A 25,044-nucleotide genomic window follows, 5' to 3' on the forward strand; every position below is an offset into this window, starting at 1 on the left:
TGATAATTGCTTAATAACATTGTTTGTGATGCAAAACAAAGAAATGAAAAAACAAGGCCATGCTGACACATCTTTTTTAGCACCTGATGATTGAAAATGATTGCAAGGTGTTGTAATTACCTGAAAATAGTGAAAACAGTGCCTCAGCATTTTCATTTTTTGTGTGTGCATATGTGTATGAAGTTGCTCAGTTGTGTGCTAATCTTTGTGATCCCATGGACTGTAGCCTAGCAGACTTCTCCATCTGTGGAATTTTCCAGGCCAGAGTACTGGAGTGGGTTGCCATTTCTTTCTCCAGGAGATCTTCCCGACCTGAGGATCAAACTCAGGTCTCCCACACTGCAGGCAGATGCTTTACCCTCTACACCACCAATGAAGCCGATTTTTTTTTTAATTCTTCATTAATTGCACAAACATTTATTAAATGCCAGGAAAGTAGGATATACACGGATGCACAAATAAATAATCTCAAGTAGTGGAGGGAAAGATATTTAAATTAAAATTTCAAAATAATATGATGAGCACTGGATTCTATGAAGACATATATGAGCAGCCCTTAATCCAATAAGTTGTAAGGTAATGAGTACTCAATGATAGCTTCTCTGAGCTGAGTCTTCAAAGAAGAGTAGGCACTAGCTAAGAAAATGGGATAGAAAGTCTAGATAAACAACGTCCGCAACATTGGGGAGAGTATAATTTTAGGAAATGAAAATGAGGGCATCAGGCTGGTTTCATGAGGACATGGGAATGGGTCACAGAGTGGCCAGGAACTCATTGAACTGAATGGAGTAATTCCATTTTTACAGATTTTATGTAATAAATCAAAAGAAAAAACTGAGTTTAAGAAGACACATTATATTTAATTCGTTTGATGCAAAAGAATTGTTTTCAGAATTATGAAAAGTTTATAATCAACACAAATAATGCTGAAATGTGCAATTAATATTTTTAATGTTTTCACATACACTCCCATACCAATTCACCAGTGCTATTTTATTTTACTTTATTTTTTTGCCCTTGACCCACTAGAATTAAGCAAACAATCATTTTTTAGAGTAAGTTTTTTAATGATTTGGAATCATTCCAGCTCACTTTACTTCTTATCCTCAACCTCAAGGTACTATGCATTCCTTCTTTTAAACAGTATTAACATAATAGAGCAGTGCTTGTAAGACGGATAAAGAGATCGTGACTTATTTCAGTCAGGCCATCCTGTGTGGATACTTGGAATTTTTTATTTCTGTAGAGTTTTAAAAGCTGAAATAAAGTCCAAACTTTCATATTTTAAAAATTGTACTCATATAATTAAGAGATTGCTCCATTACCTCTTTCCTTTGTTATAACATTTGTTTCCTTATTTTGAATTTTTACTATTATATATTACTATGTGTAATCATATATATGTATATAATGTATATATATAATATATTTTATGTATATATGTATATGTACATATATTATATGTATATTTTATATGTAAATAATTACATAATTATACATATAATGTATGTATAATGACTTCCTTGGTGACTCAGACGGTAAAGCGTCTGTCTACAATACCGGAGACCTGGGTTCGATCCCTGGGTTGGGAAGAACCGCTGGAGAAGGAAATGGCAATCCACTCCAGTACTATTGCCTGGAAAATCCCATGGACAGATGAGCCTGATAAGTTACAGTCCATGGGGTCGCAAAGAGTTGGACACGACTGAGCGACTTCACATACATATAATACTAAAAAGTACAAAGTTCAATAAAAGAAATGTTTTCACTGTTTCTTTTCTGAACATTTTATGGTTATTAATAAAAAAATTTAATGTATGGAGAAGGGAATGTTTACTCTGTGCAATGTGCTTTTTATGCCATTGTTTACTTCAGTGGTTAAAAACAGGTGTTGGTTCAGGAGGTTTGGGTGTGAATCTCAGGTGCACAAGATTCCTTTAGGGTGACCTTGAGGCTTCAGGTTCCTTAGGTTCAAAATTGGGATAGTAATACCTACTGCTCAAGTCATCAAAATTAAACCAGGGACAATTAAACTCCTGGCAGCATAAGTAAGTGTAGTCAATGTGGCCATAAAAGAGTAACAGTAGATTTCATTTGTTATTTTGTGTGTGTGTGGCCCCGTTTTACACTTAACTGAATTTAAATGAATTATCTAATCCATAAATTAAACTCAAATTAACCTAAAAGAGTATTTGAAGTTCACAAGTTGAAGTTGGAATATTATTTAAATCATTATTACTTGTCATCTCTATATAAAAATATATATAAAATAGAATTTAGTCTAAGATTTCTAATATTTCTAATTTTTAAAATTTATCTGTAATTCACATGTGACTGTTTTACAGCATATTGTCCAAAGGCTTTCAGTCTCTTTTTTATTTTGTAATATAACATTATGCCTAATAAATTATAATCATTTCTTTTTACATGTGTTTTTTTTTTTTTTTTGCTTAATGGTTATTGCTAATTAGAGTATAGTATCATTTAATTGTAAAGAATCTCTAACAACATGTAAGAAATTGAGTATAATAACTTATTTAGGATAACTATATTATAAGAAATATTTAAATATCAAAATTATTATTAAATAAAAAATAGCAGAACAGAAATTTGAAAATAAGCAAAAATTATCTGACAGGAATACATATTTGGGCAAAGTTGAATACTTTTAGGGGATTATATATGATATCCTTGATCCCCAAGGAGAGTTTTGACAAAAGCTCCATTAAAAACAAAGTTTTCTACTTTCCCTTTCTATTGAAGGGAAAAAAATAGAATGTTTCATTGATATTTTAAAATTACTTACAATGACTTTGTAAACAACTTAACCAACACACAATACAACATGCACAAATAATTTATGTTCCTTATTGATTCTTAATTACAATTACAATTATTCTTAATTCTTGATTACAAATTGATTTTAAATATTTAGTTAAAAGTTATTAATTATTCTTATTTTTCATATGTTAAGTGGGAACAAAAGTAAATAGGTGAGTTTGGTTTTTAAGCTCATATTTTTAGATGATCTTTCTATTTACCATTGGTCAGGGTCATTACTACAAGTAACTTGGGAGGAATGGAGATGATGCCCTTTTAGCTCCTTTTGTGCTCAGATATAAAATGATTAATTTCCAACCATTTTTCTGTTGAAGACAATCCAAAATACATTTTGCACACAGCTTCTTTTAAAAGCTAAATGCTTTACACACTTATATGAATGCATTTTACCCATATTAAAAAAAAAACTTCTTTTATACTATAATATTAGATATTTCCATTGGAATTGTAGCTTGATAAGAAAGTTAGAATGTTTAGAATGATTGTCCACTTCACAGCTTCTGACATATCTAAACAGAAGAAACTTGTATACTTTATCACACAGTAGTTCAAGGGCTTTCACCTTCTAACAGCCAGTGGGGGGAAAAGATACAAATCTGATGAAACTAAGGCAGAACAAGTAATAATCATGCTCAGGACATTACATATATCCATATCCAATTTGAAAATACTACACTTCAGTATAAACACTTTGCTTTTTCCCACTTCTCCGTCTTAGTGATCAACACGGACATGCCTTTTATGCCTAGAACACTACAGGCATAAAAGATAAAGCAGTGTTTTCCATGCAGCTTTATTAACTAAATTATTCAAATCTAAGAACTTTAACCTCTCTTGTCCCAGTGAAGACCCAAACCCTGTTGGGATATGATTCTTGATATTAGCTTAGAATGCATTTTACAAGGTTGATATTCAAATCATTCAGTCTCTTCATATTTCAGCTGTCTCAGTGAAACAAAGAACTGAGTGAGAAGATCACAGAATCACTTGTACAGTTAAAATGCTCTATAATTTTCATGAACATTGATTTGTCAAATTGATCTTGATAGTTAATCATTTTTACATTACTTCATCAGAATGTGCGTTTTAAAATATTAACAACTTGCTAGTAATATGTTTCAGACACAATCCATGCCTAAGTTGTAGACTGGGCCAATGTGAGATTAGAGATAGTTATTATTCACTGCTGGTATTTATTAAATCATCACTAATTTTCCATAAGATCTAGTTCTTTGTTAATGAAAGGTCATCTCTCAAAAATTGGATTTTATTACTTCAATGGAGAATTGGTTTGTTTTAACATAGAATGTCTACCAGTTTTCTTCAATCAGTTCAGTTGCTCAGGCACATCCAACTCTTTGCAACCCCATGCTGTTGCAGTTGTAGCACACCATGCTTCCCTGTCCATCACCAGCTCCCAGAGATTGCTTAAATTCATGTCCCTGGAGTTAGCGATGCCATCCATCCATCTCATCCTCTGTCGTCCACTTCTCCTCATGCCTTCAATCTTTTCCAGCATCAGGGTCTTTTCCAGTGAGTCGGTTATTTGCATGAGGTGTCCAAAGTACTGGAGCTTCAACTTCAGCATCAGTCATTCCAATGAATATTCAGAACTGATTTCCTTTAGGACTGACTGGTTTGATCTCAGTTTTCTTAAAAGGAAATAAACTGATCTATATATACAGAAGTTTTGTTATCAAATAGAATAGACACAAACACCAATAGCCTCATTGCTTAGTGCAGTATTTGTATATAGTAAATAATAGCTATAGCTATATAGCTGTAGGTAATAGCTATAGTTATTATTGTCTAAAATTAATTATTACTTACTATAATAACTATAATTTTCATTTACTATAACTAATAACTATACTATAAATAATAATATACTTAATAATAACTAACTTAAAAGATATGGATATATGAATGAAATTTTATATGAATATTAAATGCTTTTGGTAATGATAATAATGATAATGATGTTACCAATAATACGTGAGGAGGGCAACAACAGTTATGGTAAAGATACTAAGAGAGTAGGAGTGAGTGAGATTTGTTACTTCTGTTGTATTTAGAAGAGTAGCCCTTTCCAGAATAACATAAAATGTTATTTTTTTTTTCTTTTTCTGTGGAAAAAACAGTTGGAGCTTGTTTCTGAAAAGAAAAAAAAAATAACTATAGGAGAAAAGTCTTTTGGGGAACTGAAACAATGAATAAGACCATTTATCCACTAGTGCAGCTCATTCTGTTTCTTGAACAATGCATGTTAGGTAGATTTATTTCCATAATTCTGCAATGCTCCATTATATGTGTATATATTCCCTGTAGAAGTTTAAGGGACTAAAAGGATATTCATATAATCTGATGATTTGGACTAAATCACATATAAATTCTCATTTAAAACTGATATTCTATCATTCTTATTTGTTGCCATTATTCAGTTCAGTTCAGTTCAGTTGCTCAGTCGTGTCCAACTCTTTGTGACCCCATGAACGGCAGCATGCCAGGCATCCCTGTCCATCACCAACTGCCAGAGTTCACCCAAACCCATGTCCATTGAGTCGGTTGTGCCATTCAACCATCTCATCCTCTGTCGTCCCCTTCTCCTCCTGCCCTGAATCTTTCCCAGTGTCAGGGTCTTTTCAAATGAGGCAGCTTTTCCCATCAGGTGGCAAAGTATTGGAGTTGTTTCCATTATTATGACTACTATTATCTGCTGAGTATCACATTTGACAAAGTTTAGAAAAAAATGAGTGGTTAATTTCCTTTATTTATAAAGCAGTATTGACTTTAAATTTTGAAAAAAGAGATTTAAAGATCACAAGTTATGATGTACATTTTTGTATGTTTGTGTTAATGTTATTGAGTGTATTAAGCACTTTCTGGGCAAGATGCTTTACGTATCAATTTTCACAACAGTCCTTTGGAGTGGATATTATTTTGCAGGATAGGAAAAAGATTCCAAAAGGTTTAGTAACTTGTTTAAGGTCACACAATAGAAAATATCAAAGCTGGTCAAATCTAGGTTTACAAGACACAAATCTCAGGGTCTTTATGACTCATATTTTATTTTGTAATAATTATGAGTACAAAAGGCACTTATTAGATTCTGCTACTTCTTGAAATCTATCCCTAAAAAGTATTGAGTCTATAGAACATAAAACGTATTTATTAAGATAACATTTTATATAAATTATATGTGATATATATCTTTAAGACAATAGAAATTTACTCCTCTATTATTAATGATACTAAATAATTGGCCATTTAGGACAAATGCATTTATATTAATATACTATAAAATGCCTTCTCTATTTTTCTCAAAAAAATCCTAAAAATTGATTATTTTTTCTTTTTAGTTCAGAATCTTTATCACGAATCTTAATTGTCAGGTTTTGTTGTAGTAGGGTTTCCTCAATGACTTTTGGGGCTCCTTGTTCACTGGTAAACTCCAGATTCTAAAGGGTAATGATTAAGACAGGTTCAAGACAGATTTGTATTCAATGAATTCAAATCTTAGCTCCTCCTCTTGCTGGCTTTCTATTTTTTGATAGTTGTCTTACCTTATTTAAGCATCCATTTTTTTCCATATTAATAATGGAGATAACAGTGCTAACTTAAAAGTTGTTTTGAATATCAGTCTACCTGATATGTATAAAGAACTTAGCACAGATCTTTATGAACAGTAAGAATTCAACAAAAGTTACCAGATTAATATTATACTGTTTGCTTTTCTTAAATATAATGTCTGTTCAGTTGGTAAATAAATGAGTATATCAGATATTCTATTTTCTAAATTTCTAGCACTAGCAAATTTTCTTCCTTTAAAAGGATGTTTCTAATGGGCTCTTGTCCAGGAAAATAAATCTTAGCACATGGTACCATTCTATCTATTTTAAGAGTAAATACACTTGGATATCCCTGTGATTAATATGTACAAGCATGACTCTCAAGATGGTAAGGCAAGAGTCCAAATTAAAAAAGATTATTAGTGATGATTTTTTGGAAAAACAGAAACTCCTTTAAAAATGTTATTTAATGATGTATGCCCCCCCATTTATCATTCTAAAAGATGGAAATTCTGTGAATTAAAGATACCTTAAGCAGTGGAACTTAGGGAATTCAGGTGTTCAGGGTGCTTTGCCTGCAGAAAAAGCATGGCACATGTAGGAGGCAATATGCAGAATATGGTTAAAGAATTCATTAAAGGAAAGAATTTTAACCCAGGCTTAATGGTGGATTCTTTGTGAAAGTTCCTGATATAAAACAGAAAAAGCTTCTCTGTTTGAAATAGGACTTAGGTTGATCAAGAACTATGTCCACGCACCAGCCCTCTCACCTCTAGAGCTGTCCTCTAAACAGAAAGCTGCTTGCTTTAGCAATTTCATACAATTAAAAACTCTCAGCAAAAACTAGATGACAGTAAAATTTTAATCAATTGAGTTTTGTCCTATTTTTATTCTCCCTGCCTCCAAAAAATCCATATTTTCCCATAAATACATGGCAATAAAATTAAGATAGAGGTCAGCTGACTCACTGGACAAGTCCCTAATGCTGGGAAAGATTGAGGGCATAAGTAGAAGAGTACATCAGAGGATGAGATAGCAGATGGCATCACTGATGGAATGGACATGAACTTGGGCAAACTTCAGGAGATGGTGAGGGACAAGGGAGGCCTGCATGCTGTAGTCCATGGGGTCACAAAAAGTTGGACATGACTGGGCAGCTAATCAATAACAACAACAGAAATTTTTTATATTAAAAGACTTTAGTGGCATATCAACCAAAGGAAAGTTATAAATTTTGTTTGGATCCTGATGTGGCAAATGGAACTATAAGAGTAGTTCGCTTGTTCTTTTTCTTTTCTCTCATCCTCCCTTTGGAGAAAACTGGGGAAATGGAGTTAAGAAATTGTTATTAGGCAATAGAGATTATTTCTATTTTTGTTAGATATAGTAATTACATTGTTTATTCAAGGTTATCTGTTAACAATAAATACTGAAGTTTTCATAGAAAAAGTTATGGTATCAGATGTTGTTTTAAAGTATTCTCAGTTTGGAAATACAAGACAAGGGGTAAAAGAAAGAAAATGAAACAAAATTGGCATGTGGATTAGTGTTGAAACAGATGATAAGTTTGTGCATGCTAAGTTGCTTCAGTCACATCTGACTCTGTGTGACCCTATGGACTATAACCTGCCAGGATCCTCTGTCCATGGAATTCTCTAGGCAAGAATACTGGAGTGGGTTGCCATTTCCTTTGTTTATTTTGCTAATCTCTCTACTTTATATATGTTTGGAACTTTACATAGGAAAAAGCAATTCCACAATTTATAGTCTATGTGAGAATATATTCATGACCTAAATCTCTCTAGCATAGTTGGATTTGGCAGACATAATCTGCCAAATGTGTAGAAAAATATCTTAAGGTTAATTAAAGAAAAACACTAATCCAAATTGAAACTGAGGTAAAAGGAAGTGTTAATAGACTTTTCCAACACTTGAAACTTTTAATTTTGCTTTTATGTTTTAATACTTTTAAACATACAGTAGAATTGCTTATTGTGTTTTTCTAGATTTCATTGCTTTTTAAGCATCAAATTAATTTTCAGCTAATGGGAAGTGTTACAACTGCAGAGTTGAAAATAAGCTACTGGCTTATAGTTGAATGGTTATTTGCTCCTGGAACAATTAAATAAAATTGAACTATATTTGTTACAAGAGTGTTTTTTACAATGCCTATATATTTAAAATATGTCAAATAGGCAGTTTTGAAATTTTGTTTGTGAGCAAATGGTCACATTATAGACAGAAAACCAGCTTTAAAGAAGCCTGAAATAGATATTACAGATTATTCAGTAAAACTTGTTTATGAGTTGACAAGAGTATCACACAAGAAATTGCTACAGGAAAATAAAGTAGAGCTTCATTTACAGTTATGAGTTCAAAGCAGGACTAGATTTTTGCACCTTGTAACTACTGGATAATTGGGTGCTATGGTGAAGCAATGAATTTCTTTTTTAAATGACATGTTTTATTTCCTAATTATTACAAAATAGCAATAATAAGATTTCATTATGTTTATTTTCAGAGCCAGAATGATTTCATTGTTCTCTGTGATCTGATAACCTACAACTTAGAAATTGTTTCCTCTAGTGTGAGCAAACTCAGGAAGATAGAGAAGGACAGGGAAGCCTGTCATGCTACACTCCATGGTGTTGCAAAGTGTCAGACGCAACTGAGTGACTGAGCAGCAAAGGCAGGATTGGCCCCAACATCTAGGATGGAGTTAAGCTTCTGTGTGGATATTTCAGTAGCCCCTAGATAATTGGTATATCGTTCCCTTGACTCACTTTAACTAAATACTGTATGCATATAAAGTGCCTAATTGTGAGTTCAGTTTAATAGTATTATACAATAAAAACAGAAAGAGTATGTGGAATCTCACTGATATGTGAAGATGTTAAACTTTCCCAAAATACTAATGAGACTCTCACTTATTATGTCAACTAACGCAACTTCTACCAAACATTTCTAGTGATAGATGATGTTCTAGAAATAAGTAGCACACTGATTTTATTTGGCACTGATTTAAAATTTAAAAGTTCTGCATTTTGGTACTTTTGAAAGTAAATTGTCATATATTTAACATATCTATATACTTACACATATTTTTTTATAAAATTGAAGTTTTAATTGCATGCCTTGTACTTAATCTTTAAGTGAGACAGCTTTTGAAATCATGAGGTATTCAAGTAATAGTATAATGATCCCCTAAATGCAACCTTGAAGCCATTTACACAAGTCATTTCACAGCCAGAACACAGAGAGCAAAGAGTTCTGTGTGTGTGTATGTGTGTGTGTGTGCTCAGTTGTGACCAACTCTTTGTGACCCATAAATTAAGAGTTCTTTACATGTTATTAATTTTAAAAGGAAGTCTTTCACATGCATGGATATTTCTACACTAGTATTTTGAAATATTCATAAAGATGAAAGTATAAGACAAAATGCATATAAAGCTAAACAAACTTTTTGATACCTTATGTCACCAAAAGATATTTTTTATGCTTTTGCACATAATCAAGTCCATTTCTAAACACATCTTTGGTTTGAATCTTCTTTATTTCTGTCCTGCCCATAGTGTAGGTGTACATATGTTTTTCCTTCTGTGCTGTTTTGATGACTAAAGTGCAAGCTGAGCAAACTAGAAGGGTGAATTATTAAAAATTTGTAATGAAGTGACCAATCAGTTGAGTGCCTAATATTATCAAAATGAATTTAGGATACAAAAAAAATATGTAGATTTTGCCAAAAGACTACCAGGCATATTGAGAATCATGCTGAGGTCTAATAAGAATTTGTATGTTTCTTATGTTTCTATTCTTTTCTCCACCCAGACTCCCTTCTGAGTGAAACTGTTTCTTTTGTGATGGAATTTCAATGCCTTTGAAATAAAATGGCATAGACTTAAGGTGAATAGAGTAAACAAAACAAAAGATGAATGCTCTCACCTTGCAGCCCTTTTCTTAGCCCTTACAGAAAGCTGCTAATTACATTTTCATATTTCACCGAAAAGTATAGAATGCAAAATCAAGTAGTTAGAGAAGTATTCAATAGCCATATTGAATTGAAAAGACAAATGAACGTTGATTTAAATAGCTGTAATATTCTTCTGACTCAATCAGTTATATCAGTTCTATCATTCATTCTAAATATGTATGTATGGAAAACATAGAAAAGATATTATATTTAACATGAAAGGTCAATTAAATTTTGCCTGTCAGTAAACTTTTTGATTGAATTATTAACAATATATTAAAAAAAAAACTGAGTGATTAGTAACAGTAACGTATTTACCGCTATATTTCAGGCATTGTTCAGTCTGTTTTACAAGTATCAATTTATGTAATATTCACATCCTATGAATTTAGGAACTTGTATTCCTATTTTACAGATGATGATGCAATTGAGGCATGAAAAGGTGAAGTGACTTCTTTGTGTGGCTCGTCCTAGATTCAATCCTTGAGAGTCTGATTCCAGAACCAGAATCCCTAACTCTTCATTAGACAGTTTACTGAAATGCCCTAATTGAGACATTTCAGACCAATAGATTGCTTATTTGAAAACATTAGTCCTTCTAAGTCTGCTAAGCTGGAGATGCTGACGGTCTTTAAGCAGCTTTACCTGTTCTGTCAAGGAGTGAAGATACTGTGTCTTTTTAGTACCTTGGCATCGTAATTAATAAGGCACTACCCATCCGACCCTGGTGGCTCAGAGGTTAAAGCGTCTGCCTGGAATGCAGGAGACCCGGGTTTGATCCCTGGGTTGGGAAGATCCCCTGGAGAAGGAAGTGGCAACCCACTCCAGTACTCATGCCGAGAATCCCATGGAGGGAGGAGCCTGGTAGGCTACAGTCCATGGGGTCACAAGGAGTCGGACACGCCTGAGTGACTTCACACTTCACTACCCATCCGACCACTAGAACTACCATTGCCCAGAAAGACCTACTAACCCACCTTCCTCTACCATATTAGAACCCTATACCTCAAAGCAAGTTTGAATCAGACCTGAATTTATTACAACCTCTTAGACATTTTAACTATTCACCACCTTTTCCTGAAGTGCTTAGATCAGCCCCCTTAGTCCTGGCTCAGTCTCACTCTGAGTTTTTCCCTTCTTACACTAGCAATACATTGGAATGCTCTGTGACTATTTCCTTCTGAGAGAATAATACATTTGGCAAAACAAAATGAAGCCCTTCTTTATTTGCATAAACTCAGTTTTCATTTTTTAACTCAACATCTCCAATCCAGATACTGAATAACAGTAACCATGTCCATGATTGTTTATTATCCTCATTTAAAGTTAATTAATTGCTAAATCAGTGAGTCTCTGTACAGTGTTATTTTCATAGCACAAAAATGAAAACTAACATCCAAGAGTTTCTGACTTGCTTAAGCAATGGTGGGACATTTCAGTAATACTCCAGAGTAGAGTTTAGTGGGAAAGGAGCTTTACTTTCTTTATTCCATTTTTTCTTATTTTAACAAATGTACACCCCTCTGGGCACTAAGTGTAGTGTGCTGTGTCACACCCTAAACACTCACTGTACTATTTTCCACAATGTTTTTAGAGAGACTGTTGGTCTGTGCAGAATATTCTAATAATTAAGCCATGCAAAGGCTCAGGAGTTTCTCTCTGCCATCCCAGTGAGGCCTCTGTCATTATTTATTGGCTTACATTTGAAATGGTTAAATTAAGTAGAGTAGACAAAGTCCTGAAAGTTAAATGAACATGATTAAAGGAGTAAGGATTGGACAGAATACAGTGAGAACAGGAAACAAATGCTCTTTGAAAGTCTGTTGAGTACTTAAACCATGCAAACCTTCTCAATAAATAGAACCCTGCTTGTCTGTCCTGGTTGAATATGATACTGTAAAATTTTAATGTCAGGTAAACCTTGTTTCATATACAAACGAGTAGATAGACAAGATATCTGGTTTCCTTTTGAGTCTATTTGCTCATGGGAGAGCAAATGAATGAACCTGGACAAAATTTTGAAGTCGAGGTAAGAATCCTAACCAACATGATCTAAGTTAGAGGTTTCTTCTATTGAAGTCATTTAAATGGACTATTTAAGTGATTTTTAAAAATCCAAATTATGGATTTCTTTAAAATGCAGTCTGGGACTCTGGCTCAAATGTTGCCCATTATAAGTTGCTAGTAGAGCACTTGCTTTGAAGAATAGATTAAATGATTAGCATACCAATGATCTGTGTGGGAAGACATACCCAGAGTAACTTTGTTGGTTTATAGTTAATTTAATTGGCTAATTTAACACCTTATCATACATCAATTAAAGATAAGGAGCCACCTAAATGACCACAAATATAATTAATGAGGCCTGAAAGGAGGGACCCTTTTTGCATCTATCTCTCTTTAACCCCAGCACTTAATTCCTGGTACATCATAGAATATAATCAATAAATATTGGTTGAATTAATAAACTGTATTCTAGGATTAAAATATATGAAAATTAAAAGGCTCAGAAATAGTTTCAAATGTAATAATAGGTTATTTGCATTGGCTTTTTTGTAGCTATTTTTACATGTTTATTTCTGCCTTATTAAGCTTCCTTGTCTTCCTATATCTAGCTTGCAGTAATATACATAATATTTTAAAATTTGATTTTTAACAAAAGAGTAAAAGATGTTTTTTATCATTTATTATGCATAAAGAAGGAAAATTCCTTTAAAATGGTGTGTCCTTTAAGAAAGCGCTTAGTGTTTATAACCTACTCTAATAGCTTGAGAGCAAAATGCTTTTGATATCTACATTAAATCCCCAGAGACAGAGAAAGAAGAGCTTGGAGCTGAGATGCAAATAATTCTGTTTCTCTGTGAGAAACTAAGAAAAAGAAGAGAGTTGCTAATCATTCCAGAATGCATTTTCAGCCCACACTTCGGGGGTTAATTGTATCCTTAGGGGGTAAAAGTGGTCATCTAGCTATTAGGTTGAGGTATGACATTCTAGACCAGTGTTAAAAAATATTTCTTTTTAACAGCATAATCATGACTTCTATACAAACCTAAAATAAATGTGTTAAATTTTGTATTTAAGTCATTAATTAATGAGGGACCTAGTAAAATGTTACAACAGTTCAAAAAAGAATTCAAATAGTAAAGTAGATTGATGAATTGATAGAGAGACACTAATAGAATACTGGAATTAATTTACAAATTTGCAAAATTGGTCTGTCCACTGGATAATAATGGATTAAATATGGCAGAAAGTGAAGAGGAACTAAAAAGCCTCTTGATGAAAGTGAAAGAGGAGAGTGAAAAAGTTGGCTTAAAGCTTAACATTCTGAAAACTTAGGATCATGGCATCTGGTCCCATTACTTCATGGGAAATAGATGGGGAAACAGTGGAAACAGTGTCAGACTTTGTTTTGGGGGGGGTGCTCCGAAATCACTGCAGAAGGTGATTGAGCCATGAAATTAAAAGATGCTTACTCCTTGGAAGGAAAGTTATGACCAATCTAGATAGCATATTCAAAAGCAGAGACATTACTTTGCCAACAAAAGTCAGTCTAGTCAAGGCTATTGTTTTTCCAGTGGTCATGTATGGATGTGAGAGTTGGACGGTGAAGAAAGCTGAGCGCCGAAGAATCGGTGCTTTTGAAATGTGGTGTTGGAGAAGACTCCTGAGAGTCCCTTGGACTGCAAGGAGATCCAACCAGTCCATCCTAAAGGAGATCAGTCCTGGGTGTTCATTGGAAGGACTGATGCTGAAGCTGAAACTCTAATACTTTGGCCACCTCGTGTGAAGAGTTTACTCATTGGAGAGGGAGATGACACCGGATGAGATGGCTGGATGGCATCATCAACTTGATGGACATGAGTTTGCGTAAACTCCAGGAGTTGGTGATAGACAGGGAGGCCTGGCATGCTGAGATTCATGGGGTCGCAAAGAGTCGGACACGAATGAGTGACTGAACTGAACTTGAATTACATATCAGCCCCCATAAACACAGGTAACACAGAATGAATGTGCTAGAAAATGTCTTGTTTACCAAAAAACAACATCCAGTTACCTTTTGGTCTACCTTAAAATCTTTCACATTTTCCTTCCTACTTTAGTCTGAAATAGGTAAAGGGTGAAGGAAGAAAGTGAAAGTGTTAATTTTTCAGTCTTGTCCAACTCTTTGCCATCCTATAGACTGTAGCCCACCAGGCTGCTCTGTCCTTGGGATTCTCCAGGCAAGAATACTGAAGTGGGTTGCCATTTCCTTCCCCAAGGGATCTTTGCAACCCAGGGATCAAACCAGGTCTCCCGTATTTGTCAGCAGATTCTTTACTATCTGACCCACCAGGGAAGCTGTTGCAAAGAGTACTATTCAGAACACTTTAGAGTCAAAGGACCTACTGCTATCTGAACATATGAAAACTAAGTAAATTTAGATATTTAGAGGCTGAATGAGTAGACAAACAGAGGGGAAGCCATTTAATTCTTGATACTTTTGACTGAGAAAGGGAGATTTGGTTCAAAATTATAATGCATCAGTTTAGTAAGCCAATAGTTAACCTGAGACTATGTAGGAAATCAGATCACTATGCAACTGCTCTTGAGTCTTCATATACAAAACACTTAATTCAACATGTACCTCAAAATTTCACTTTCATATAATGATTCAGTACCCTCTCAAAGTTTTTGCCTAATAAAAACTGTTTTTAATTTAAGATTTCTATTGACCATATTACTGCAGAGTAAGGTTGCAGTTCAAGAGAAGTAGCTTACTGATTGCGTAATAAAGAAAGATTCAACACTCAACTCTCTCATCTCCTACCCAATCTCATCAGAGAATTACAAAAACTACAAACTAATACCTCTGAAAAGAGTAGTTTTCTTTACTTAATGTGATGTAAATATGTCATATGACTATGTCATTAAAAGCCATAGTCTCAACATACTCAATTTATAGTTGATACAAAACTATAGTCTACTGTAAAGAAGTAATAATTGAGAATAAGAAGCTTACAAAAAGGAAAAAAGAGGGTTTTTTTTTTCCTTTTCCTTAGAAAAAGATCTTGGATCACTGTGTATGTTAGCTAACACTGTATATGTTATTTGTAAATATAGTGGTTTGCTTGGAAATTTGGATTATTTGAGATATTTAGACGGGATCAGACCTGTTCGGGTAGCATGGCCATCGACTATTTGAGATATTTAGGAAGATGGAGCTATTTTGGAGACAGAGATAAAGGATATTGCATTTTTACATTTTCCCCTAATGACTCCCCATAAAGATACAGAGAAAGAATGTTATCTGCCAAAAGTCTTGTTGCACAACCTACTTGACTTAGCATAGTTCTGATGATTAGACTACCTTGATTTTGATTCGGTAGGAGGTTGGGGGGCACTTGGAAAGACAGTGGCAACATCTGCATTTTAACAGAAACTTTTCAAGATACATTTGAAATTTGATCATCCCAACATCAATCTAAACAAATGCAAAAACAGAAAACAAAAACTTTCTTAATATTTTTAGGAGTATTTTTCAAATAGCTTTGGATTTAGTAGACCCAAATATGGATTTTTTTTTAAAGATCTGAAATGAAATTTTTTCATAAGAGTTGTAAACCATTAAAATAATTGGCTACATATATGTGATTTGATAGAAACATAAATTTGTTTCCATGACATCGAGAGAGTGTTTTAAGGAGGATAACTTACAAAATTCAGCCCTCTATGGTTCAGGAATTATCCTAAGTAACAACACTCAATCTGTGCTTATTTTATTTTACCCCACAAAGAACTGGACTGAGATCACCAGCTTATTTTAGCAAGCCAAAAATAAATACATGTAGCTTTGTTTACAGTATCAGTGTTATGGGTTCATATGCAAAACTCAGTATGTTTCAAATGAATAAACCCATATTCATATGACCACTGTAGGGTAAGCATAACCTCAATTTAAGGGGTAAAATATGAAGAACTCTATAAATATTTGTTCAATGTAAGTTTAATTACAATATATGATTTTGAATTTATAAAACCTGCCTTACTTTCACATTATTAAATGTTAAAGAAATCATACTCTTTTTAGACCCCTCAATTTTTCTATCCATGAAATGTTTTAAGTATGAATTTGATTACCTATTTCCCTTTTTTAAGACACAAAACACTAGTTGATTTCTTCTCTGTAACAGGTTCCTTCTTTTAAGTTATAGTTTGACTAGTTTCAGCATGTAAAGTTAATGTATTATTAAAGGAAAAGTCCAAAGTGAAGTAAAAAGGAGGCATATATAAAACTATTGGTAAGTGTGTCAGATCTGTACTTACCACAAAAAAGCAATAATCTTGTAAAATTGTATATCTTTATTAAAATATCTTAATTGCCAAGATATAATAAAAAATATGTCCTTATTTTGGCAGAAGAATAACAATAAATTTTTAGGGATCATTTTCAATTTAGAATGTGGATTAAACACTGTACCTTAGAAGTACAGTGCTATACTTTTCTTGCTATATTTTTCTAAACATTATTACTTATGATGGAATAGCATTTTAAAAGCAATCTAAACTGAATCCCCTGAACTAAAACTTTGTTTATGTCATCTAAAAGAGGAAAAAAAATTAGAAAAAGAGAAGAGAGTCGCAAAGTGAAAACAATCAAACTACCAATGGAAAATTAAAAAAGTAGTTATTATACATTATTAATCACCAACCTTATGATTTCTGAGCTAAATTAAATGTTATACCCATTTAATTTACTTTAAAAGCAGTCTTCTTAAAATTTTATTGCATTTAGGTCATGTTCATTACTTTTATGACCTGAAGTACATGTGTTAGGCATATCAACCAATTGGCACACATCCTCTTTTAAAGATAGAAAAGAAAAAAAAAAAAGATGACTATTATATTGTAATACTTTGTTCTCTCTCTCCTCCTCTTTCTATTTTTTTTGTTTGTTTGTTTTTTGTTTTCATTTTTGGATGATTGGTGATTTGTTTGCTTCTCCTGGTTCCTGTTGATCAGTGGTGTTTGGCCAGTTTGTATTTTTCCAGACATCACTCCACGATGTTGTTGAGGTGTATGATGGGCCAACTCAGCAATCTTCTCTGTTATCTTCCCTCTCAGGATCCCATTCAGGTATCCTTTACTAGAACTGCCATGCATCAGTTATTGATAAACGACTGACTTTGATTGGTAATGTAGTGAAAGTTGAGATTTATATCATCCATATTAGAAATAAAGTAAACTGAACAGAAAGTCATTACTTTAAAAAAAAAGAATAGAAACGCAACAGTAATTCAGACTCTTGATAAAAATATAACCATTTTCTGGGATTGTAATCAAGTAAATATAGTATTTAGTCACTTTGTCCATGGTGTTTGATGTAATATTTAAAGATTCTTTACAGAATGAGGCAATATTATCAAAATGTAATAAAAGCCTTCCAGAAAAAAAAAAGAAAAGGTTGCAATTGAAGCTGAACCCAAAATAATATATTGTCAGTGGTAGAATATATTAAAGTAATTTAATAGAGAATAGATTGATGTTGTCAAATGACAGTGTAAATTAGTATAATTTGTTAGGTTTACTGAATGAAATTATTTATGATATCTTAGTGTTTGTTTTGTTGAGTAGGAGAATCACTTCCACTGAGTTCAGGTAATCAGATCACAATTCGATTTACTTCAGTTGGACCAATAACAGCTAAGGGATTTCACTTTGTTTATCAAGGTAAGTGACCCTGTAGCATAGAAACACACTAAGGAATGTAATCAGTTTCCATGCTATGCTCAAAATTGTTGAATTATGAGAGCCTCATAACCATTTAGGACAGATAAAAGTTGTGTGCTTTAAAAAAAAAATGTTTTGCCTTTTCCCCTTCCCCATTATTAAAGCATTATTACTTTTCCGAAGTCAAAAAAACTCTATTGCTTCCATCATCATTCTCAAGCAAACTGCATGCTCTTCCTTGTTTTTAACATACTGTTTTTAAAACATCTCTTTTTTTTTTGACAATGCTTCACTCTACATATTCTATTTCCTTATAGTCTAGCACTCTAAGAATGTACAAACTTTTTGTGCTGATGTACTTAGACATGCCAAGGAAATCATTACTTCATTCTAAAATTGTAGTTTCTCATTCTCTTAGGAGAATTCAAACTTTCTTTGTGATTATTAAATATTTTTGTGCAATTAAAAGTCAGTTTACATAGTTTTTTTGTCACTTATAATAGACAAACTTCCACATTGTATAAAACTAAATTAAGAGCTATCATCTGAATATTTTGTTTGAATTATATATGATCAATGTAGTTATTCTCAAATGTATCTTGAACTTTATTGCAAATAAATTTATAAACACTTGTGATTTGATATTCTTATTAAACCCTTTTATTCTAATTATAATATTGACTATAATATTATACTATTTCATTCTTAATAATAGTCCCTCTGTAACAATGCGTGGTATCATGATTTTTAAAAGGCACTCTAACAAATGAAATTATTTTCACTGAAGTGACATAAGAGGAATCTATTTGGAATTCATCTTATCATTTTTTGGACTATTGTCAAACTCCTTAATCCCATCTGTATGTGTTTTAAAAAGAAAAAACATCCTGTTATCATTCTATCTTTAAAAAAGCACAATTGAAGAACATACCTAAAAGGAATTTCAAATTTGATATTGTATGATTATTAAAACAAAGTTTCTATTGTTGTTAATCTGTCTGACTTCTATTCTGCTTAGCCTGAACATAGTTATTGTCTTCATCAATAACAAACATGTTTTGAACAACTAAGTTTATGAATATGTTGTAAAATTAATCGTGTTGTTTTTGCTTTTTTAAAATCTGTGTTTTTAGGGAGCAAATAGTGTTAAAAAATGACATTGCTTTACATAACCTGACATCTGCTTTTTGTATGTTTGGCATTCCAATTTAAAAAGAAAAAAAAATGTACCTATTACCATTCCTTAAATTGAAATATCTTTGCTCATGCTACATTGTTATATTGATAAAAGTATGGTAAAACAAAAAACAGAAAGTAACTAATGTTGTTTAAAGAATCCAAAATAAAATGTTTTTAAAGAAAAAATCTTAATGACAATAGCAATATTTATTCATTTTGAATTTATTCATTTCATCATGTATGAAATTTTAAATTTTTATAAATATGTTCAAATTGTTAGCTAAAGTTCGAGTTAGTGAAGATTTCTTTGAAATCTGTTTGTATAGTCACGTTTTGAAACCTGTATTTCTCTACCAAACATGAAATTAAAATCCACAATTATTTGTACACAGCTGTTCCTAGAACAAGTTCCACACAATGCAGTTCTGTACCTGAACCAAGGTTTGGAAGAAGGATTGGCAATGAATTTGCAGTTGGTTCATTGGTTCTTTTTGAATGTAACCCAGGATATATTCTCCATGGATCCATTGCAATTAGGTGTGATACAGTGCCGAATTCTTTGGCCCAATGGAATGATTCCTTACCTACCTGTATTGGTAAGTTTATAAATTTGCATGCTTCGTGTTGTACGTATTGTATACCAAAATTAGTTATCTTACATCTGTCAATATTTAATACTTTATTTGTTATGATGTATCTAAGTATGGAAATCACAGTGGCTATTTGATGCAATTGAGGTGTGATGCAATCAATGAAAATATACATATATATTTCCAGTAACACAGAATTGGAATGCTATTAATATGGAATTATTAGATACCACCATCCTTTAAAATAAACACTTTTCATTTTTAAAAATTATGCAAAGATGTCTATGCCAATATATAAGGAATTTACCTATCTTTTAAAGGTCACAGAGATTGATTTTTCTGCATATGTTTTATCAGCCAAGAAATTAGAAAATACACATTAATACATTTCTTGTTTCCTTTTCTCTATTAGTTACATGCATGCATGCTTAGTCACTCAAGTTGTACTGACTCTTTGAGATCCCATGGACTTTAGCCCACCAGGCTTCTCTGTCCAGGAAGCTCTCCAAGCAAGAACACTGGAGTGGGTTGCCATGCTCTCCTCCAGGGAATTTTCCCTGGGATTTTCTCAGGGATCGAACCTGCATCTCATTACACTGTAGGCAGATTCTTTTCCACTGAGCCACCAGAGAAGACCCATTTAAGTTATATGTATAAAATATACAATAAAAAATTTTCCCAGTCTTTCACAGATAAAAGTGGAAACACTTTAAATGGGTAGATGGCAATAGGATTAGTCAAATCTCATTATTTGAAACTATTTTTGTAATGTTATATCCAGGGTTTCTGAGGTGGCGCTAGTGGTAAAGAACCACCTGCCAATTCAGGAGACATAAGAGATGTGGATTTGAACCCTGGGTCAGGAAGATAATCTGGAGAAGGAAATGGCAACCCACTCCCCTATTCCACCTTTAAAATCCCATGGACAGATATGCCTGGCAGACTACAGTCCATGGGGTTACAAAGAATCAGACATGACTGAGGACTGAGCACACAACACACATATAGAGTTTATGTTGGCAAACAAAATGCAAGTTTTATAAACTTAGCTCTGCTAAGTTATTTGAAGCAGTTAAAACATTTTCTAAACAATAAAAATATCAATAGTTTAGAGTCTTATCATATTTCAGGATCATTACAATGACTTTGGATCCTGTAGAATTTCATGGATGTGGAAAATGTAGACTATAGTGAAGTTGCTTTCTTCTCTGTTCTAAGAGCATGTCTGGAAATTAAGTTTTTAAATTACATATTGTAAAACTAAAAGAAGAGTAGTAAAGCTTAATCTCAGGTTAAGAAATAGTTCTAATGAGTTCTTCCTCATTAAAGTTTTAATAGCATGAGTTTGGAAAATGAGAGGAAGGTTTTTTTAAATAAAAGATAAGTAAAATTTTGTTTTTATTTTAATAATCTCAATTCTCTACTTTGTGATAGAGAATGCAGGAGTGTACATATAAACAATATAGCATGTACATTTATAAATATATAAAATTTATTTTTAATAACACATCCTGTCATACCTGAAAAGAAATTGTAAGTAGCTTTTATTTTTCACATTTTAAAACATATTTTACCATATTTTAAGAGAGATTAATATAATGTTAGTTCATACTTAATCAGAATAATGTATTTTAAACACATTTTAATTGAAATGATATGGAAGTTATTCATTTCTACTGAGGAAGAAGTAAAGATAAAGTTTGATGATATGCATTTGTCTAACACATACTGTGTATAGGACAAAACTGCTTTAAATCTTTTACCATTCAAATAAGAACATCATTAATAATTGTGCTTGGAAAATGTGCAAATTAGGACCATCATAAATAAAAAAAAAAAAACCAGAATGGTACAAATTGGGCCTATCATAAACAAAAATGTGGGATCTAGGTCTCTATAGGAACTTGATATCACCACTCCCTCAAACAAATATTTCTTGCATATTTCACAGAGTATTTTTCTTACAACAAAAATCTGATTCTTCCTTCTACAGTAAATGGAATGGGAACTGTTCTTTTATTTTTCTTTTATTTGTTGAAAACCACATACAAAAAGTATTTTTAAACACTGAAAAGCTGTAAATGACTCCTCAACTTTCTTCTCTTTCAACTAAATAACCAGTTTCTAGTATGACTATGATTTAACACTTCCCATTTGCCAGGTTTCATTCTGAGTAATTTATCAATAAACACATATTTAATCAACTTCTTACAGCAAACCTATGGAGAAGTTACTCTCAGAATTTACAGATGAATAAACTGAATCTTAGAGAGGTAAACAGTTTTCTTTAAAAATGACACAGCCTAGTAACATAGGAGCAGGATTTAAAATTATTTTCTGATTCCATACTTCAATGTGCATGATAGAAGAGTGTTTTCCTTTTGTTTTGACTGATAAGCTAATTTCCTAATTCAAATTCTATATCTTTTTTATAACATGGAATTTCTTAACCTATTAAAGTATATTTTTGACAATCAGCAAGCAAAGGAGAAGAAATCATTTGCACTTGATGTTTCTCCTCCTTTGCACCTAGCATAGAGCTATGGTTAATGGAACACAAAGATCTTTATATACTTTTATACTCTCATAAGAGAAAATAGATAATGCTCTTCCTTATGACCACACTATATGTTGAGTTCATAGCCTTATAAAATGTGAATAAATTAATTATCCTAAAAGATTATGAGCTGAGAGAAAAGTTCCTTCATGTCTAGGCCAAAATTAGTCATACAATATGCATAAATCAGAAATTACGTTGCTCCAATTCAGTTTAATAATTGAAGAAAGACAAAAGATAATAAATCTCTTTAGCCTTAGAGTGGATTTTAAATATTGCTTTCCAAATATCAGGAATCAATCATTATTTCTGCCTCACTTTTCTCAGTAATTATTTATATCATTTCTCTGTCACTTTTACTTTATGTACATAGTGATAGAAAATATTAATACCATACAATGAAAGATAATGAATGAGTAGCTATCTTCCTTTCATTTCATATATATTATGAAAATTCCCTCAAGACAATTATAAAAATAGATTGATAAAGAGACTTATGGAAAGGCATAAACTAGTTCATTAATCTTTAAATATTATTGAAAACATTCATTTTTCCATTTAGAGTGTTCGAATAACCAACATATGCACAACAGTATCCTAATTAATGGAAAAATCTGTAAGAAATCATAAAAAACTGAACAAAGTCTTCATAACTGGGAGCTGTGGTAGATTCTCAGTATAAGGGTCAGCTGAGTCTTGGGTAGTAATAGGCTTTGACTTTGACACTAAATTGTGGTGAATTACTACATGAGCCTGAAAAGTTTTGCATAATCTCTGATTCTCAATTCCCATATCAACCAAACAGGGAAGTTATAGATTACTTGTGGCTATTACATATTTTAAAGCCTTGGCTAAGTTCTTGGACTCACATAAGTACTCAAAAATTAAGTTGTTTTTGTGCTTTCCAAATTCTCCACCATAAAATCAGAACATACAACTTCAATTCTAAAAGTATTGGATCTCAAATAAAGAACTTCTATGTAGTATTCATAAAGGATTTGATATTATTGATTTTAATCTGTTGATAGGTAGTTTTAATAACACTTTAAAGTTATTATATGTAAAGATTATCTTCTGCTGAAGATTTTTGCATCTTGGCAAGGTCTAAAAGCAGGGGCTTCTATTAGTTTTTCTAATTCTGATAATTTAGTTCCTCAAAGGCAAGATTTATTTTTTCTCAGTTAAAAATTTTCAGAAAGGAAATATAATGACAATGAGGGAAATATAATGACCATTTTCTTGAGGATAATAGTGATTATTAGAATATTATATTTGCTAAGTCACTTCAGTCGTGTCCAACTCTGTGCGACCCCATAGACAGGCTTCCCCGTCCCTGGGATTCTCCAGGCAAGAACATTCTATTTAGGGGTTGTGAAATTTCTTTCCATCAATTTATAAATTTAAGGCAGTTGATTTAAAAGGAGCAGACTTATAACAATAGGTATATATTCATGATTTGGTTTGGTTTCAGTGTTTGTCTAAAGGTCTAAAATAAAAATAAACTTGAAGTTAAAATAATGATTACCATTATTCTAATTGGTTGAAAAATATATGTTTAATCAAAGTTTGAACATTACATTATCCAAACTATTATATTTTATTTTGTTCATGAAGGTATGATGATATTATTAGAAAGAGGAAAGAGATAAAAAGGAGAAATGTGCTGACATTAAAGAAGGAAGGAAAAAAAAACAAACATGTAACAATAGTTTAGGAAGAGGAAAGGGAAATAAGAAAAAATAAGATATTCTGTGTGATGGAAAACAGAGAAAAAGAACTGTACACTTTAAACATTTTTGTTTAAAGCAGAAGAAAACCCCTATTCTACATGATTATCGCAAAGCTTTTCCATATGTCAGATGTGTCAGTTGATTAATCCTGGTGTTTTTGCCATAAGAAATAAGAATCCATGTAAAGAACAAGATGATCAAGCCATTTGACTATAAATTCATTTCAGCAAGTGCAGAAGCTTCTACCAAGCATTAAAGCCTTTGAAAGACTTTGAGACCTTACCATGGCTGACATGCAACATCAGGAGTAAATGTTAACAGACTGTCATCCCTAGCCTAGATGGATTCAGCCCCACTTTTTACTTTTAAGGCAAAAAGATGAGGGACTCAGGATCCTTTACACACTCTCTGTCAAAAGTCCATTTCTCTCTAGATACCTGGGCTTTTTGACAAACATGTGAGTGCATCTATGGTGGGTCTTTAAACATAAAACACACTACCTTTTATGTTGCACTGGTTTGAAAGTGCATACTTAAAGATAGAAAATATTATCAGATGACTTCTGTTTCCTGACAAGATCACACGAAAAGGGCATTTTACTTTATGTCACTTAAAAAGTAATGTATACTTTGTAGAACATGTATAAATCCAGAAAACTGAATATATAACAGAAGGGCATATGGGATTTGTATGAGACAAGAACTAAATTCTAAATGACAGTTGGATGATAGCTCACTTTAGGTTTTACCATTTAATCCTGCTGCTAGTCTTTACATAAATGAAAATATACTTTGCATTTCTATTTTTAGCTATAAATATTTTGTTTTAAATGCTATGACAAAAAATGATTGTGTCTTTAAGTATTCAAAAATTCAGAAAAAGAGAAGGCTTGATGTCT

General features: G+C 32.4%; 1 protein-coding gene across 3 annotated transcripts in view; it reads left to right on the top strand.

Annotated features, from left to right (window-relative positions):
- CSMD3 (CUB and Sushi multiple domains 3) overlaps positions 1-25,044 on the top strand; it is a 1,381,373-nt gene that overhangs the window by 1,182,469 nt on the left and 173,860 nt on the right. For 2 of the 3 annotated variants that reach the window (XM_068983804.1, XM_068983805.1), the window contains 3 exons: positions 17,383-17,496; positions 17,995-18,090; positions 19,662-19,865. In XM_068983804.1, coding sequence (XP_068839905.1) covers positions 17,383-17,496; positions 17,995-18,090; positions 19,662-19,865 — 414 coding nt within the window. The remainder of the gene's footprint in view (positions 1-17,382; positions 17,497-17,994; positions 18,091-19,661; positions 19,866-25,044) is intronic. The other variant, XM_068983806.1, reaches the window with a different exon arrangement.

Source organism: Capricornis sumatraensis, chromosome 11 (assembly GCF_032405125.1).
Source record: "Capricornis sumatraensis isolate serow.1 chromosome 11, serow.2, whole genome shotgun sequence".
NCBI classification, from domain to species: Eukaryota; Metazoa; Chordata; class Mammalia; order Artiodactyla; family Bovidae; genus Capricornis; species Capricornis sumatraensis.